Source organism: Cinclus cinclus, chromosome 1 (assembly GCF_963662255.1).
Source record: "Cinclus cinclus chromosome 1, bCinCin1.1, whole genome shotgun sequence".
In the NCBI taxonomy this organism is placed as follows: domain Eukaryota; kingdom Metazoa; phylum Chordata; class Aves; order Passeriformes; family Cinclidae; genus Cinclus; species Cinclus cinclus.
Window position 1 is genome coordinate 5796673 of NC_085046.1, and position 17663 is coordinate 5814335.

Genomic DNA, 17663 nt, shown 5'->3' on the forward strand with positions numbered 1-17663 from the left:
CCTCTGCTGCACAATCTCACATGCACTTCACATTGAACTGGCATTTTTGTCATTTATATTTTATACACTATAAACTCACAAATCATACCATTTTATACTAGAGCAATGTCAGTAATCTTTTTTTTTTTAAGGGGGAAAAAAACACCAACGAGCCACTAGCAAGCATATGGGATCTGTACGTTCTGTCCTTTAAACAAGTGCAGATTTAGCAAGGAGGGGGAGGGAAAAGGAAGAGAACGAGAGCCACATCCCCCCACTGCCAACGCAATGCATGTTCCTGCAGCATCAGTGTTTGGATTAGGCCCATGGCCACCCTACTTAGGTTTCAAATGAGCAAAAAATAGATGGAATTCAATTCCCTGCTGCCAGTTTTCAGCGAGATTAGGCTTGTGCACACAGAGGAATTTTTTAAATAGCCTTCACATGGGACCAGCTCTTTGCATTGAGAGTGTGCTCGTAAATGGGATATCAGATGTCAATAAATGATGAGTGTTTACTCTGTAGGCATATTAGAGACTTGTGTAAAATGTGCTATAGGTAGCTAAACACTTGCTGGTTACAAACAGGGCTCCACACAACAGCACAGATTAACCAGACTGCCTTTTTTGTACTTTTAACTCCTAGCACAAGGCATGGCTCGGTCCAGGACTGGGATCCTAAGTATACTTCCACAATTTAAGCAGCAAATATTAATCTACTAGAGCATATAAACAAGTAATTAGTTTGAAGTATGTAGATGAAGTGGGCTTGCACACAGTGGCTGGGTGCTGGAGTCAGCCTGTACAGCTGTGTGTACGTGCACAGTCCCACGCTTCCACTGAGGATGGGCAGGGATGTCAGTGGGTCCCTCTAATGCTGCTCTGCACAGAGGGGAGCTGCAGTGACCACTGGGAGCCATACATCAGAATATCTGTGATATTACAGATATTGTAACATACTACAAATATCACAGCGTTGACCCCAACTTCAGTGGGACACACAAACCCCTGGCTGTGTGCACCAAGTGTTGAGAAACCCAGATGTGAGGGTGTCTGGGCTTATGCTGTTGTTCCCAGGGGAATGTGGGTGGGTGTTGTTCTCTATTTTCTTTTCCTTTGTCCTCTAAATACTTGGAACATCTGGGACTCCAGTTATTGTATATTTTAAAGCCTTTGTTTCTTTATCCTTCATGCTGCACCATGACATTGAATGTATTTCAAATGAATGAAAAGCTCACCACAATTCAATGCTTGTCTTTCTCTGGGACCACTGTGGGGTTTTCTTAACAGATTAATGTCCAGGGGGTCACAACAGAGAGCACTGCATATGACTGAATATTAATTTTTAATAGAGTGCATTTTGCTTAGGAGCTGATTACAGCCTTCATGAGGCAAGAGAAATGCTAAACCTGGAAGGACTCCTAAAATCTTTCATAAGCTGCATCTAATTAAAAGAAAATGAAATACGCAAGAGTTGATGCACGAGTTGTACATTTGTGCATCCCACTCAATGAATGAATCATTTCCCTGCCTTCTCTGACACAGAAATACCTTGCAAGCCATTAAAGATCTTAAATATTTTTACAGCTCTAATGGACCACATCACCACCAGCCACCCAAGACATGGCCACTGAAGTCCAGAGCTGGGCTGGTATAACTATAAGTGCTTTTGTGATGATTTACATCAAGGATATATCTATGAACAGGCTGTCTACAAGAAGACATGATTGTCTGTATCACTGCTAAGGCAGACATCACCCAAACTGCTGTTAAATTCACAAGGTGGAATTTTTTTTGCATTTCCATATCCCCTCATAATACACATACAGCGTATGTGCAGCTGGGGCAAATCTCAACTGATGCAACTCTACTGATGATGTCACTTCATCATGGGAACAGCACATGTCCTCACACAGGCCCAGCTGTTACCAGCCACCCCAGTCCTGGAACTGGTAAGGAGCCACAGGTAGCCAAGATCCAAATGGAAGACAAATGACAAAGTGGATGTGTGAGTTGGTGGGATGGCAGGAGGATCCAGTGTCACACCGGGATGCAGCACGGGACCAAGCAGCCCCTGGCACAGAGCACAGTCCTGCCCCTCCCCATCGGTCAGGGAAGGGCAGATTCCCAGAGCAGAGCAGCCCCGAAGGCTGCTTCACACACACCTCTCCTCCAGTGTGCTGAGGACCTGTCAGCCTCATTCACATCCCTTTAGAGGGCTGGGGCTGAGGTTAGATCAGCAGCCTTCCCACTGGATTAACACAGAGCTCTGCAGCTCTGCCGGCACCATGCCTGTGCCTGTCAGGATCTATCAGACAGCCAAGGCTTAACAGCTAATAGAGTAACAGAGTGAAGAAAATAAAATCACCCCTTTCTGAAACAGCCAGGAACACCCTAGCTGATGCTGAATACAGCTTGTGATTTTACAGAAAGGAGGCTACTGCACTACTGGGGGCTGCATGCCAGGGGAAGCGCCCAGGCTGCAGTGGATGGTTCATAGCTGAAGGGGCAGAGTAGCTCCCATCCCAACTGCCAGCCATGGAATAGGGTTCAGGGGCACCAAAAAACTGGGATGGACCAGGAACACTGAAGGGGCAGAAAGATGGGAAGAGGGTTGTGAAATAAATGGCAGTGCAGTGGCAGTTTTCCTTTGCCGCTGATCCCTCAAAATGTTATTGTCATCTGAAGGGTTGAGGGAACAAAGAGAAGGTTGATCAGGTTTCGTGCCTTCAGGTTTGGGGGTTCTTTTAAATATATATATATATATTAATGTGTACTGATCTAAAGTTAAAGTTACTCAGGATGAATGGTTGCTTTGACCTTTTTATCAAGACCAGCATGTCAGGCTCAGACAGACCACACAAGTCACTCAGCTCCTGCTATGATCCTCACATGGCTTCCAAGGAGCTGTGCCTGCGCTCCCCACCCATGTGTGCATCAATGTGACCCCTTACAGGCATCAGGAGTCAGCTGGGGCCATCACGTGGTGGCCCTGGTCAGGGCAGAGGGAACATGTGTCTGACCACAAGCACAATGGCAGGCATGTTCCTAGATCTGCTTGTCACCACCAGTTCTGGCCCATCGTCTCACATCCTCCTTATAAACCACTGCAGAATAAGAAAGCAAATTCACAGCACGTAAATCAAGCTTAGAGAGATTATGAGCCTTTTCTCTCTTGAACTTATGTTTGTTCTGGGGGAAAAAAGTGCTTAGAGCCAAGAGGGGGGGTGTTTAACAATTTATTCCAGAGGTCAGTGAGTGATGCTCAGTCTCAGCGGGCCATGGCTGGCAGGGTGGAAGCTCAGCTAGAAGTAGTTGACAACTCTCCTGATGGACTGGACGCTGGCGCTGCGTGCCTGCCACTCGTTGAAGTTGCTGAACTCGCCGCGCTCCACCACGTACATGCGGCCTCGGTAGTTGGGCTCCTCGTACAGCACCCACCTGGGCACAAAGGGAGGGTCACCAGGGTCCCAGCACTGTGCTCCTGCAAAGTGGCCGCTCCAAGGGGCTGCATTTAGGCACTGCTGTACTGCAAACCACCAGGGCCTGATTCCCAGTCCCATCCTGCACACAGAAATGCTCCTGGTGGAGCTCACTGTGGGTGCTTCTCCCCTCTCCCCCCAGTGTGGCCTGGCAAGTACCCACAGCCAGATTGGACCTTGCCTTTGGAAGATGTTTTGGGTTACACCAGCAGTAAAGCCTGGGCCCAAGGGCTCCCTGCTTCACATTACTGTAGGAACGGATCTCTCTGAGCTTCACCATGTGCAACAGAGAAAATTTAATAGCATCTGATAGTGCTAAAGGACATGAGTCCCCTCAGCTCCTGCATAAACCCTTTTTTTAGGGACTGCAAAGAGAAACATGCAATGTTTGATGGATGTTCTGCCTCTTTGAACTGATTCATTAGCTATGATGGGAACCATATTTAGTAATTTCTCTCTTTGTAATTCTTAATGGCCTCTACTTCCAACAGAGAGCAGGGCTTGGCTTGGTTATCTTTATCTCTACATCCAGAGTTAATGACAAATTTCCCCTGAATGCAGTCAAATAGATACGACATTCAATAACCTTGGTGACTTTGGCATGTGTGACTTCTTCACCTTAGCTACATCGTTCTGCATCTCCCTGGCTTGTGACATATCTTTCTCCATTTGAAGGTCAAGTCAGGAGCAAGTCTGATGGTCAGGGACAGTTTTCCTGCTTTTCTCTTCCTTCACTTCACATGATCTTACTGTGGCCACAAGTGTCACCCCTGTCCTCTATTTGAGTCTCCCATGCTTCTTAACCAAATGTTGCCATTCCTCTGACAGTATTACAGTCAGGTTTCCACCCTGTCATTGCTGAGCTGCCCATCTCTGCCTCTTTCCTCTCATCCCCATATTTTTAAAGATTTTATGAGGATATCTGCTGCTTGAAATGCAATCCTCCAAATCATTTGGTTTCTGTGGTCTGTCTCTGCAGGAATTCAGTGGGGACATTGGGGTTGGGACCTACTGTATGTGGGACTTTCAGGGAGAAAATTTTTCAAGTACTGGAGGGGTCAGAGATCACTGGGCCTTAAGGGTCAGACAACAGCTGGTGAACTCAGATCAGTCTAACCCAAAGTAAAAAGCTGGAGGCTTAGGAAAAAAAGTTGTTTATAAAATCAGCCACCCCCAGGCATTATTTAAAAAACTAAACAAGAAAAGTTTGGGATATTTATCCAAGGCACTTTACAGATTCCTTGACATTCTTGTTTTGTGTTTCTGAGAGGATATAAGGTGGGACTGTGGTGGTCCCTTCTCCCAGATGCCTGTGCAGGAGCAGGACCAGCATGTGGATACCAGCATGGAATACTGTGCCTTGGTTCATGAAAGAGCATCCTGTACTATCAGAGCCCTGTGCATAGCATCACTGACACGTGGTTCCTACAGATGATCAGCCTCATTCTCTGGCACTTGTTGCAGGCAGTTTATATGCAAACTGGAATTACAAAGTCATCTTCAGCCTTTTCCCTTGATTCTCACTTTGCAGCCTGTGGGGAAGGTGCCCACTGCTCACCTGTGAGTGTAGTGTACCCCCACCACATATCCCGGTGTGCAGTGACAGACAGTGTCATCAGCTTAATTAACAATTTATAAAGTTTTCCTCCTCTTTCTTTTCATCTCTTTTGCTCAAGGATATCTTTCAACAACAGGTAGGTCCTGAGGAATAGAGCAAGGGGAAGAGGAGCCTCTCACAGCCACTGTCTTTCCCAAGATTTCTTTTCAGACACATGGTTGATGTGCCTGCACCATTACAGGGAGGGAATGGGACAGGCTTTGGTGTAGATGGAAGCAGACTGAGTGACCTGGTGTGGTGACAAGAACCCCAACTGGCTTGTCCCTCTGCTTAGGAAAAGGCTGGAGAAAACAAAAAAACAAAGGAATAAAAGGAATAGCAGAAAGATGGGAGTGAAGTGTGTTGGCAGTGCAAGGTGATGAGTGAAAGACTGTATGGCTTACTTAGCTATTTCTTTATTGCCTAAAATTTACGTTCTCTGAGACCATCAGTGAGAGGGGAAATCAAGTCAGTCAGGAGCCCAGAAACCAACAAAAAAGAGATGATCCTATCCTCAAGCCCAGCATGAGAGAGCTGATCCAGGCACATAGCACACAGCCCTCAAACATCTCAGTGCTGTGTTTCATTAGCACATTATCCCAAAGGACATGGGAATAAAATGCTCATGGAAGCAACTCAAATTCTATAAGCCAAAACTGGCTGCTCAAACTGAAAAATTAGGAGGGGAATGCTGTAGCAGGAGGTTTTCAGTGGAGCTCAAAGTCACTCATTCTCTATGTTGGACTTGAGCAGTGACATGGGCAGATATTGCCTTTGCTGAGAAATATGTGATATTCATTGGGCAGCAGCATTTGAGTACCTGTTCTACTTTGTATTTCACAACCTGACTGCGGAACAGCTACCAAACACTCATGAATGCTCCAGCAGAATAAATGGTTGGTCTGGTTCCTTCAAGTTATTCCACTGTAGTGTAGAAAAGCTCTTTTTGGGGTATTCTCTCCTAGACCGCAAAACAAATTCAGCTTTTTTTAATTGTTATTTCTAGGCCATCCTCTGTGGAGTGGCTGAGGCACAAAGGAGGACAAGAACCACACATCTTCATCTAAAATCAGATGATACCATGTGTGATACTGGAGCTGGCTGTGCCCGTGGGACGGGCGAAGCCACTCACCACAAACCTGCAACAGCTTCCGAGGAGGCGGTGACACCTCGAAACTGCTCCGAAATAGCAGTTCATTGCCAGCATGGTTTAAACAGCTTTACCATCACCCATCCTGGCTGTGTGAGGTAGCAATTGCCTACCCCAGAGGGGCAGCAGAGAAGGTGCTGGACCCCTTCAGGCTCACCGTGCACCATGCCAAAGGCAGACATTTGTCTCCATTCCCATGTTTCCAGATGATCCATCATCACTTCCTGCAGCCACCTCCACAAAACTCAGGCAGCAACTTTTTATCAGCACATGACACCATCCATGGATTTTGAAATGGAAACAAATATTTCTGTATCCAATAGATGTTGCATTGTGGGAACTGAGGGTGAAAATCACAGAGCGAGACCGTGGCTAAAACTCCCTTTGTCTCCACTGACCCCATCTCCTCTGCTCCCCAGACAGCCAAGGATGAGTTCTGGGACAGCTTTGCGGGGCTATGCCCAGCACCACCTACATCTGCAGCACCTCTGGAGGCACCTGGGTTTAGATCATCCATCCAAAGGAGGAACGTGGTGCTTTCTGTCTCTGCTCTCACCTCTCTGCAGTGGTATCTCATCCTTCCTTCCCTCCTCCTACAGCCCAGGACAGCAGGTCCCTCTGCACTGTCCTGCCTTTTTAGTGCCTTTACAGACCTTTCCAAGCATGTCCAACACTGATCTTCCCAGGATCTGAATGTAATGCCACAAACCTCAGCAAGTTTCCTCACCACACTCCTCTCTCTGCTTTATTTTTTCCAATTTTTTCTCACTATTCATAGACCTTGAGAAGTCCTGTAATGTTAACAGAAACAATCCAGACTCCCATGCGTGGGAGAACAAGCTTTGTGCCCTTTATATATTTTGTAGGGGAGGGGGAAAGTCAATCTGAAAAATACAAGTGCTTGAAAGTTTCTGGGCAGCTTCCCAGTTTCTCAAGGTCCAGGCTCTGCTACAGGGACCCAAGCAGTAAATTGTTCCTAAAGCTCTTGCCAGAGTACTCACAGGCTCCCTCTTAGCTTTGTAGTGTTGGTACTCAAATGCTCAGCACCAACAGGGTCCCTGGTGGGCTCCAGCCATCTCTTCCCACCAGGTGTCCATAGCTCTGCTCCTTTATGAACTGTCATTGCTTAATCATAAGCCTGGATTTTTGGAAGAGGATTTTTGGACCTGAAAGAGTCCTGCAGGACACTTGCTGCTGTCAGGATGTTTTGAGCTTGGATGGTAACAACCTTTCCTTATTCTTAGAAAAAAACGGACACAAAGGGTCCAGCATCTCACACCAGCTGTCTGTGAGGTGCACAATATACAGTCCAGGACAGGTGAAGAACAAGGTATCTGTGCTCCCTCCTCTGCAGGGACTTCCCTCTGCCCCAGGGCCTCCCTCCAGCCATCCTCTGCCTGGCTCTGGGAAAGTGTTATGGCATTCCCCAGCTCCCGGCATGCTTGCAGTGAAAACGAAATTGTCAGACAGAGAAAAGTGGAGACAGACAGATAACAACCTGTCTGACAATAAGAGAAAAAAAAAACACTAAAAGGGCCAAGACCATTAAGAAAATACAAACTGCCACGGAACATCAAGGAAAAGACAAAACTGGCACCCTGCCCAGGCCTCCAGGAGCATCAGCAGGAGCAGGAGGGTGGGGCTGAGCCTCAGTCTGGGCATCACCACCGCTGTCAGCCCTGTCTTTCAGAGGCGGGATTTAATGTAAAGGGGTGGTGCTACTGCCTCAATTTTGCCATCATAGGAAAAAGTGTGGTGAAGCCACTTGCAAAGCAAAAGCCCTGACCTGCATCACCTGGAGCCATCTATCCGACCTTCCTGAGATCAGCATGGATTGGAAAGAGGTGTGGAAGGCAGGAAGGCAGGAAGGACATTGTTTTAGGCTTCTCGTTTCATCCACCTTAAAAACGTTCTTGTAGCACGTTCTTGTAGCACGTTCAGAGTTCTTGTAGCTTGTGCTTAGCTGCCACCCTCCAAAAATCAAACCCCTTTGAAGCAGCTCTCAGTGGGCAGGCACCAACATTCACCTTTAACAATAGGCTTAACAAACACTTTTAGGCTTTCTCCAAGTGCCCCCAGCACTGACAGGGTTTTCCATGAGGGAGGAGTGTCTGCAGCCCCCTGTCTTCTGCACTGCCCAGGGCAGGGAGCAAGGCAGTGGCTGATGCCAGGACACATGAATTACTTACGCGCCGTCGCCGTACACTTTGAGGGCATTGATGCAGGTCTTGTCCCAGCCTTGTCCCTGCAGGAAGGAGCAATCTTCTGTCAGCTCCAGGCTGGGACCCCTAAAATGGCTCCCCTCGAATATTTCGATCCTGTAATGCTCGCCGTGCTGGGGGCAAAGGGATTAGAGTCAACAGCAACACCAAAAAAGTGCGACAGACTATTTCTCCAGCTTTTATAAGACAAAGAGGAGGACAGAAGGGTGCTTTGGAAATGGAATGTGAAGAGCAGTCCAAGACCTCTGGTGACAGCATGAACAGAACACGCACAAGCTCGTGCTGCCTCCCAGCATACCAACCACGAAAGCAGCCAAAAATCCCTTGTCCCTGTGCCTGGCTGCACCTTCCTGAGCTGCTGTCCACATGCAAACAGATTGTCCATCTGCAGATCTCCCCCACCATCCCACAAGCCCTCCATCCCAAATGCAGCATCAGCTGAAGTCCTGACACTCTACACACCCGAACAGGAAAAAGAAAGAAACATATCGTGAGTGTACGAAGATGTTGGACTAGTCCCCTAAACTAACTCCTATTGCCTCCAGTGTCATGCATAGCTGCTGTTTCTGGTAAGAGATACTGTGCCTTTCTTTTAGGAAAATAAAAATGGGGGGGGAGAAAAGGAAACTTTCCCAGCATCATGGTTGCTGTGTGAGCCCTTGACAGTCACACGACACAAATTACTCTGGGGAGATCTCTGCAGGCTGCAGCAGAGCTATGTGGGACGGAGCGAGCTCAAAGGATATTTTTAAGCCAAATTCAAAGAATACCTAAATGCATTTTTCAAATAAACAACGTCAGCGCACAAGAAGGCTGGGCTGCAATGCCAAACCCCACAGCAGGCAGCCACCAGCAGCAGCCAAGCAGATACCGTGCCTGAGCAAACATTCCTCTGGGAATCTGCGCTGCACAAATGCCTCAAAGCCCTTGCTGGCATCTCACAGTGAAAATCTTGGGCCAGGAAAGGAGGAGCACATCCTTGTGCTGGCCAGGGTCCAGAGCCTGGGCCAGAGCATCCCTCCATGTACGGATCATGGAGGTGCTTTGGGAATGATGTCACAGACCTGAAACAGACCCACTGCTGTACCAAAAGCAGTTTCAGGGCCAGTGATAAATCCCACCAGCTCCAGCTGGGCTCATCATTGCCCCAGTGCCTTCAGTGATAGGAGAATCAATGGAAAGACTCAACCCGTATTCACTTTTCCTTTGTTACTTTTTAATCTTCCCATGTAAACCTTCCTTTGGACATTGCTTTTAAAAGCTTGATAAGGGGAGGGGAAAATAATGGATTTAGTTTAGGATTACCAGAGTCAGAGGGTGGTTTGCAAGAGCAGAGAATTCAATTAAAATTTGCTAGGAGCAGCCCTATGGTGTGGTAGAAAAGCCCTCAGGCTGCCCTCTCCCCCTTTGGGTGCATGGGGAGATGGAGCTGCTGCAGCTCAAACTTGCCTTGGGCAACAAATCTCCTTCTGAATTCCCCTGTGAATATCTCATAGGAGCTTACATTAAAAGTAAAAGCACATGGTACCAGCAGGACCTTGCCATCTCATCTGGAAAACCATGGGAATGTCTCATCCTGTTAAAGGCACTATGTTTCACAGTGGAAGATCTATCTTCCTCCTGTCTGGGGACACAGGAAACTGTCTCAGCTCTGCGGCCTGCACAGACAGCTCTGAATGGGGACAAATCCACCCAGGAAACCTTTTCCTGCTCAATGGGATAACCTATTTCTAAAGAACATAAATTTTTACGGCACTTATTCACGGGGCTCCTGTGACCAGGACAAACTAAACCCAACAGTGCTCTGGTGGGACAGCCAACACCAGCAGCAGCCCACTCACCATCCCGATGGGCCGGCAGGAGCCCAGGTGGTCGCTGCGCCCATTCCAGCGGTAGAAATCGGGATACTCGCCGTGCTCCAGGATGTACTGCTGCCCTCGGAAGTCGGGGTGGTCGAAGCAGACCCAAGCTCCACTCTGGACGCAGATGGAGTTGACCCGGTTGAGGAAACCTTGGTCCTGGAAGCTGTTGCAGCTGCCACAGACATCCAGCTTCCTGCCTGTGAAGCATTTGCCTTCGTAGAAAGTGATCTGGGGGAGGGAGGAGAAAGGGCCTGCAGTGACGAGCAGGGACACGTCCATACTCCCATTCCAAGCAGATGGGAATCTCTTGCAGGTGCATCATTTCAGGGTGGTTTGGGTTATTTTAGCTGCTTTCCAGCAAAAGGAGCATGGCATCACATTGCATTTTTTCCTAAGTCTATTTGTTTTTCTGGGAATGCAGTGCATCCCACATTTATGACACTTCTTGCTGCCTCGTGCTCACTCACACATATTTCCAGCGGGAATGTTTAAACAGGAAATTCAGCTCCCAAAACACAGCTCCTTCTGCCACACCCTCCCCATCTCTACTACCAAATTTGCTCCCGGCATCCCCACTCAAGCCATGTCTGCTGGCTCTATTATCTTCATCAGCTGCTTCCACCCAGATGATGCTCAGCCTCTCCGGCCCCAGGCTTAAAGGGAAGCAGTTGGGTCGTTACTTACTTTTCCTGAGTATTGAGACATTTTCTGCTGGCTGTTATCCAAGACCAAGAGCGGGAGCCAGAGCAAAACCGGTCGATGGACAGATCATTGGACACCCCACTATATAGGGGCTGTCGGGGGGTGGGGGCCGGGCTGGGGTTGGTGTTGCGAGGGATTTTTAACAAAGCCGCGGGAACCGGGGGCTTTGCGCTTTCCTGCTTCGTAGGCAGAACCGCTGGTAACGGGGCCTGCTGAGTCCGGGCTTTTGATTTTGGGCAGATGATCTGACAAAAGATTTGCTTGGCAGGGCTTTGGTTGATTAGCAGTGTGCATTTACTGCTCCTTTTTGGAGGACTTCTTTTTTTTTTTTTTTTTTTTACTTTTTTGACCTTTTTTCGTCTTTATTTCTATTTCTTGTTTCTACCCCACCCCATCTGTTTTCCCCTATTTTTCTTTTTTTTTTCTCATCCTTTTTCTTTCTCCTCAGAACAGATAACAAGTAAATGAGGAAACAGCAGCAACTCTAAGCATGGCATGTAATTTCTCTATGTCAGGTTTGCTTTTTCCCAGCTTCTTCCCACCTATTGTGGTGTGGCAGCCAAGAGAGGGTGTCCTTGAACTCCTAACCAAACAACATTGCAATCCATCTGTCAAACCAATGGTTTCTCATTCAACCTTTGAACATCTCTAAATGGCACCTCCAAAAGCCAAGGACCTGATCCTCTCCAGAGCTAAACGTTGGGCTCAAAAATCCACTGATGTTACTCGGGAGCATTGTTCTCAGGAATGTTTTGATCTTCCAGCACTGAAGCCCTGACTCACAGCTATTAAGTCAGGATTACTGGGACTTTTGGACCGTAAAGTTACCAAATGCGGTGGTTTGTACCTGCCGAGACCCAGGCAGCCTCCTTTGAACCTGACAAAAACCAATCACTGCCTGATTTTTAATACTGACACACTGTTACACCAATGGGAAAGTCCACGCGTCCTTGTGAAACACACCTGTAAAGATGAAAAACGCCGGGAAAGCTCCTTTTCCTTCCTGCCTCTCAGAAGGTACCACCGGCCCGGGCGGGCTCTGACAAAGGGCTCGGGAGCCGCCGGGCCCCGTTTTCAACCAGGGACCGCCACAGCCAGGGCGAGGGGAGGCGTGCTCAGCTGCTCAAATCTGTGTGTGTGTGTGTGAGAGAGAGAGAGAGAGTGTGTGTGTGTGTATTTGTGTGTGTGTGTGTGAGAGAGTGTGTATTTGTGTGTGTGTATTTGTGTATGAGTGTGTATTTGTGTGTGTGTGTGTGAGAGTGTGTATTTGTGTGTGTGTGTATTTGTGTGTGTGTGTGAGAGAGAGAGAGAGAGTGTGTGTGTGTGTGTATTTGTGTGTGTGTGTGTGAGAGAGTGTGTATTTGTGTGTGTGTATTTGTGTGTGTGTGTGTGAGAGAGTGTGTGTGTATTTGTGTGTGTGTGTGTGAGAGAGAGAGTGTGTGTGTGTGTATTTGTGTGTGTGTGTGAGAGAGTGTGTATTTGTGTGTGTGTATTTGTGTGTGTGTGTGTATTTGTGTGTGTGTGTGAGAGAGTGTGTATTTGTGTGTGTGTATTTGTGTATGTGTGTGTATTTGTGTGTGTGTGTGAGAGAGTGTGTATTTGTGTGTGTGCGTGTGAGAGAGTGTGTATTTGTGTGTGTGTATTTGTGTGTGTGTGTGTGAGACAGTGTGTGTATTTGTGTGTGTGTGTATTTGTGTGTATTTGTGTGTGTGTGTATATTTGTGTCTGTGTGTGAGAGAGTGTGTGTATATTTGTGTGTGTGTGAGAGAATGTGTATTTATGTGCATGTGTGTGTATTTGTGGGTGTGTATTTGTGTGAGTGTGTATTTGTGTGTGTGTGTGAGTGTGTGAGAGAGTGTGTGTGTATTTGTGTATGTGTGAGAGAGTGTGTGTGTATGGGTGCGTGAGTGTGTGTATATTTGTGTATGTGTGTGTGTATATTTGTGTGTGTGTGTATTTATGTGTGTGTGAGTGTGTATATTTGTGTGTATGTGTGTGTACATTTTTGTGTGTATTTGTGTGTGTGTGAGAGAGTGTGTATTTATGTGTGTGTGTATTTGTGTGTGTGAGTATGTATTTGTGTGTGTGTGTGAGAGAGTGTGTGTGTATTTGTGTGCGAGTGTGAGAGTGTGTATTTGTGTGTGAGTGTATTTGTGTGTGAGTGTATTTGTGTATGTGAGTGTGAGTGTATTTGTGTATGTATTTGTGTATGAGTGTGTATTTGTGTGTGTGTGAGAGTGTGTATTTGTGTGTGTGTATTTGTGTATGTGAGTGTGTGAGTGTGTATTTGTTTATGTGAGTATTTGTGTGTGTGTGTATTTGTGTGTGAGTGTATGTATTTGTGTGTGTGTGAGAGTGTGTATTTGTGTGTGTGTATTTGTGTATGTGAGTGTGTGAGTGTGTATTTGTTTATGTGAGTATTTGTGTGTGTGTGTATTTGTGTGTGAGTGTGTGTATTTGTGTATGTGTACTTGTGTATGTGAGTGTGTGAGTGTGTATTCGTGTACGTGAGTATTTGTGTGTGTGTATTTGTGTGTGTGTATTTGTGCTTACACTGCAACTATATGGGACCAAAGTCCTTGTCTGTATTATAAGAATATCCAGAGATTTTAACTGTCATATTCCCAGGACAAATAGCAAAGGAAGCTCCCAGCCCCATAAATCCCATCAGTTTATACTAATGAGCCAGGCTGGGAAGAGGTGAAGGCAGATGTATGGGGGTGGTCCATAGACCTGCATGCAGAGACATACCAAGGGGCCACGTTAAAAGGAGATTTGTCTTTTACACTTTTTAATAGTTCTGGAAGAGCTCATGCAGCTCCTGCTCACTGAATCCTCCTCCTCACTATCTGGGCTCCCATCACCTCCCCTTGCTGCCTCCTCTCTCCCTGGACCATCAGGCACATGCTTCAAATCCAAATCCTAGAACCTCCTTTCTTGGCAGGTCACTCCCATCCTCACTTGTGCCAGCAGCCTGGCTGGGCAGCCCTGCTTTGCTGCCTTGGCTCACTGCTTCATCTCAAGATTAAAGACTGCTTCAGGAGGAAGGATGTCTTCATTAGAGCTCAAATGTGTGCCGCCCTTTCAATTAAGATGTAAAAGTTAATAAGCGTGTGTGCAGACACACGTAGGCTGAGCTGGAGGATGTCACTGACTGGGATGCACTGGAGGAGGAAGGAGAGAGGCAGCACTTTGTGCTGGGAGAGGAAACACATCCTCCAGCTGATGCAGGCAAACCTGCCCTGGCATCACAGGAACACAGTTCACATGTATGTGTTGTTCTGTGAGGCAGGAAACAATGAAAAAAACCCTCATCTGATTTTAAAAAAAGAAAAAAAAACAAACCTGCCCAAAACTTCATTGAAATGCCAGTGCTAATTTTGAGGTGTTAAATTAATCACCAGATGGTGCAGGGGAAAGTAACAGGACACACAAAGTACCCACTTGGAAGAGTTGCAGCCAAGATGGGGGGCATTAGCGGTGTTCCCAAGAACCAGCCATTCCCTGTGGCCTTGCAGTCAGTGCCCTGCGAGGGAAGAAGTGTCCCTCTTCTGAGTCATGGCTGGGAGCACAAGGACAGTGGGTGGCACCATCGCTGGCATTGGGACCCAATTCTCCATCCACTGTTGTCATAGCTCATGTGTTCTTTGCACTGACCATGATGAGCTGTTGGGTGCCTGGAGAAGAAGACCTGTGGCATCCATGGCAAATTTCCCCAAAGCACTACAAAAGCCTGGTTTCCTCTGGCTCTGTCTCATGAGGGAATTTTCCTGTTTCTCTTAAAGTGTGACATTTCATTCAATGTGCAAGAGCTTGATGAATCCAAGACTTGTGCCCAGCTGTCAGATTTCTTAGAAATTGTCCCACAGGTTCAAAAGTTATTTCAAGAGAGATGGAAAGAGGTTTTGGCAATTTTATCCTCATTTCTTTGAGAAATCACATTAAAGATATAAAATAAGAAAGGACCCATCTCTAGAAAAACATGAAAATGATGGGGGAAAAAGAATATGGAAGAATGGCAGATCATAATTCCTGGACAAACCCCCTTAACTCCTTACCAAAGATGGAAAGGCTGCCAATGGAAGAGAGAAAAGAGCAGCCTAAGGAGCCTGTGGCCACTAACAGTATTTCAGGCAAGTGATGCTGGGGATGACCTCACCTCCTGCTTGTGCCCAGGTGCATCTGATCATAAGCCCCACAGCAAAAGGGTTGTGGGCAGCTTTCTTCCACTGGCTGCTTAAAGGATGAAACATTGGAAATGAACTTGTAAGTTTGAGTATTTGGCTTTAACAGTCAAAACCCAAAACTCTGAGATTCTTTTGTGGGTTTGGTTTAGAGGGAGGGACTGGGTTTGATGCCCACAAAGGCAGCTCCAGGCTGTGCTATCCCTGCTGGCCTTTGCTGCCACAAGGCTGATGAGTGAGGTGGTGAGAGACAATTTGCTCTCCAAATTGTTCAGGCCAGAGCCAGGGGAGCTGAGCAGGGTGTGACTCCTGGAGGTGAATCTTTGGAAGTGACCTCACTTATGTGAACAGGAATATTCTGTGTCAGAGGCTTAGCAGGATTAGCATTCTGCTCAGAGGTACCTCCTGCAGCTCGTACAGCCCCACACAAGTAACCATTAATGGAGCAGCAGCCAAGGAGTGGTTCCACATCCTCTGAGAGGGCCATGCTTCAGCTTCTGGAGGAGCCTGTAATATTTGCAAAGCAGTGTAAGACATGGCATGGAAAATCCCTAGCTCAGGGCCTTCAAAACACCACCTTGCTTTGAAAAGCTTATAGATCTTTCATGTACCTCAGCATAAGATACTTTGAGCTCATTAAATACGAAACAACCATGGGTCTTGCTCCTTCCCACAGAAAAATTTTTGGCTTGCTGCTGGGAATGATGAGCACATCCTGTTGGCCTCCTCAGGAGTAGCAAAAGACCTGAGTGAAAAATTATCTCATGACTTAAGGGAGTTTCTGTGTGAAATAAAGACCTGGTCTGGCCCACCTCAGACCAGCTGCCAAAAGCACCAGTTTCTGCTGGGGATTAACCCACTCTCTGTACCTGAGTGCACCATGTGCTGCCTCTCAGAGCTGCCAGGGGGACTGGGTACACTGACTGCACAACATCTCTGCAAAACATTCAACCCACATCCTTATTGGCAGAATACATCACCTGTTGCTGGAAATGGGAATCAGCTGCCAGGCAATGGTTTTGGGTTCAGCATGGACACACTACAAGATAAAAATCTCTGGAATATCTCTACCATGGGTGGCCATCCCACACCCTGACCCATCACCCATCCCATGTCAGCAACACTTTGTGTCACTCATGTGGGGTAAGGACTCTGAAAAACCTCCTCAGACTCAGCAAACCCTGCTGCAAAATAATGGATCTGGCCAGGTTCCTGTTAGGAAAAACAGCTCCTCACTTTGGAGAAGGGACCTGCTGGTCAGGTTTAGCTTATTACAGTCCTGTTTTCAGTAATATTCTGTCCAGGGATCATCACACACCTCAGCATCTGACTGAGATGGATCTCGGACTTCATTTTGGAAAGCATCAGAAAGCCTGGGGGATGAAATTCTTTCAGTTTTCATTGTATTTCAAGAAAGTAAAAGTTCCAGTAAGGAAACAGGATATCCAAGGAAAAGCTGGATGCTAAGGACACCCATGACCCAGACCAGTTTAGCTACATCTCTGAATACTCACAATAGTTGAAGGGATCTGTGTAAAGGTTTTCACTCCCCCTCCCCAGTTGTCGAAGGGGAGCAATTGTGACCTTATTAGATGAAGTTGTGAAGATGAGTCAGTATTAGCAAAACGCTCTGAAGATGAGCAGTCCTGATTACATAAGGGCTAACTAGAAGCTGTTGATTTCTCCTTCTGGAGAGGCCCAGTGGTGTTAACTGGCAGGGTAAGCCCAGCAAGTCTGGGCACATCGTCAACACCTGCACCATGCTTGCACAGCACCTGGGACATCTGCACCTTGTCCAGTTATGACAGCACAGTTACTGCAGACACACAGGGAAAATGAAAACACTTTTCCAGCTTTTTCTTTCTCCAGCATGGACTCACCAACCCTTTACAGAAGCTGGGAAGAAGCATTACAAAGAAAGCCCCTCAGCCCTAGAGCTGACTCTCCAAATTCCCTGTTATGGAGTTAACCAAGCAGAGACAAACTTTGTTAGGCATGGAAATAACAGGGGAAAAAAGCATCATGTATCCATTTAGCACCTGCAGTCCATCTTCCCCTGCTGAGCTCATCTACCCCTCTGCCTTGCTCATCCTCAGCATTTCCAGGCACAGCAGGCTGGGAGTTGGGCAGCTCCAGCCCTGGGACTCAGGATTATTCACACAGCAAAACAAGGAGCTGGACAGGGGCACAAGCAAGGCAGGAGTCACTTCCAAAACAGAGCACTGTAAATCTCACAAGTCAATGAGAACTTAATGTGACTTAAGAGTAGGTAATCTTCACATAACCACAAAATGGCTGGGGTCAGCAGGGACCCCTGGATGACACCTGGCCCAACCCCTGTTCAAGCTGGGTCACCAAGAGCTGGTGGCTTAGGACCATGTCCAAGTGGCTTTTGAGCATGTCCAAGGTGGGAAACTAGCGGACTGTGCTCAACCTCACAGTGAAAAAAAAATTGCTCATTTCCTCAACAGGAAAAGGTTATTTGC

At 47.1% G+C, this 17663-nt stretch overlaps 1 protein-coding gene across 1 annotated transcript; it reads right to left on the bottom strand.

Annotated features, from left to right (window-relative positions):
- Positions 1 to 3283: 3283 nt before the first annotated feature.
- Positions 3284 to 11017, bottom strand: CRYGN (crystallin gamma N). The gene is made up of 4 exons (XM_062493673.1): positions 10976 to 11017; positions 10271 to 10519; positions 8397 to 8542; positions 3284 to 3419 (listed from the first exon to the last, which is right to left on the bottom strand). The coding sequence occupies exons 1-4, from the start codon at positions 10994 to 10996 to the stop codon at positions 3284 to 3286; spliced, it is 552 nt and encodes a 183-aa protein (XP_062349657.1). The 5' UTR covers positions 10997 to 11017.
- Positions 11018 to 17663: the final 6646 nt, after the last annotated feature.

Excerpts from the sequence above, each read along its gene's own strand:
- CRYGN (XM_062493673.1), bottom strand. The coding sequence starts at position 10,996 with ATGTCTCAATACTCAGGAAAA. Across the intron at positions 10,520-10,975 it reads TGTCTCAATACTCAGGAAAA|ATCACTTTCTACGAAGGCAA; the intron begins GTAAGTAACGAC and ends TCCCTCCCCCAG. Across the intron at positions 3,420-8,396 it reads AAAGTGTACGGCGACGGCGC|GTGGGTGCTGTACGAGGAGC; the intron begins GTAAGTAATTCA and ends CTTTGTGCCCAG.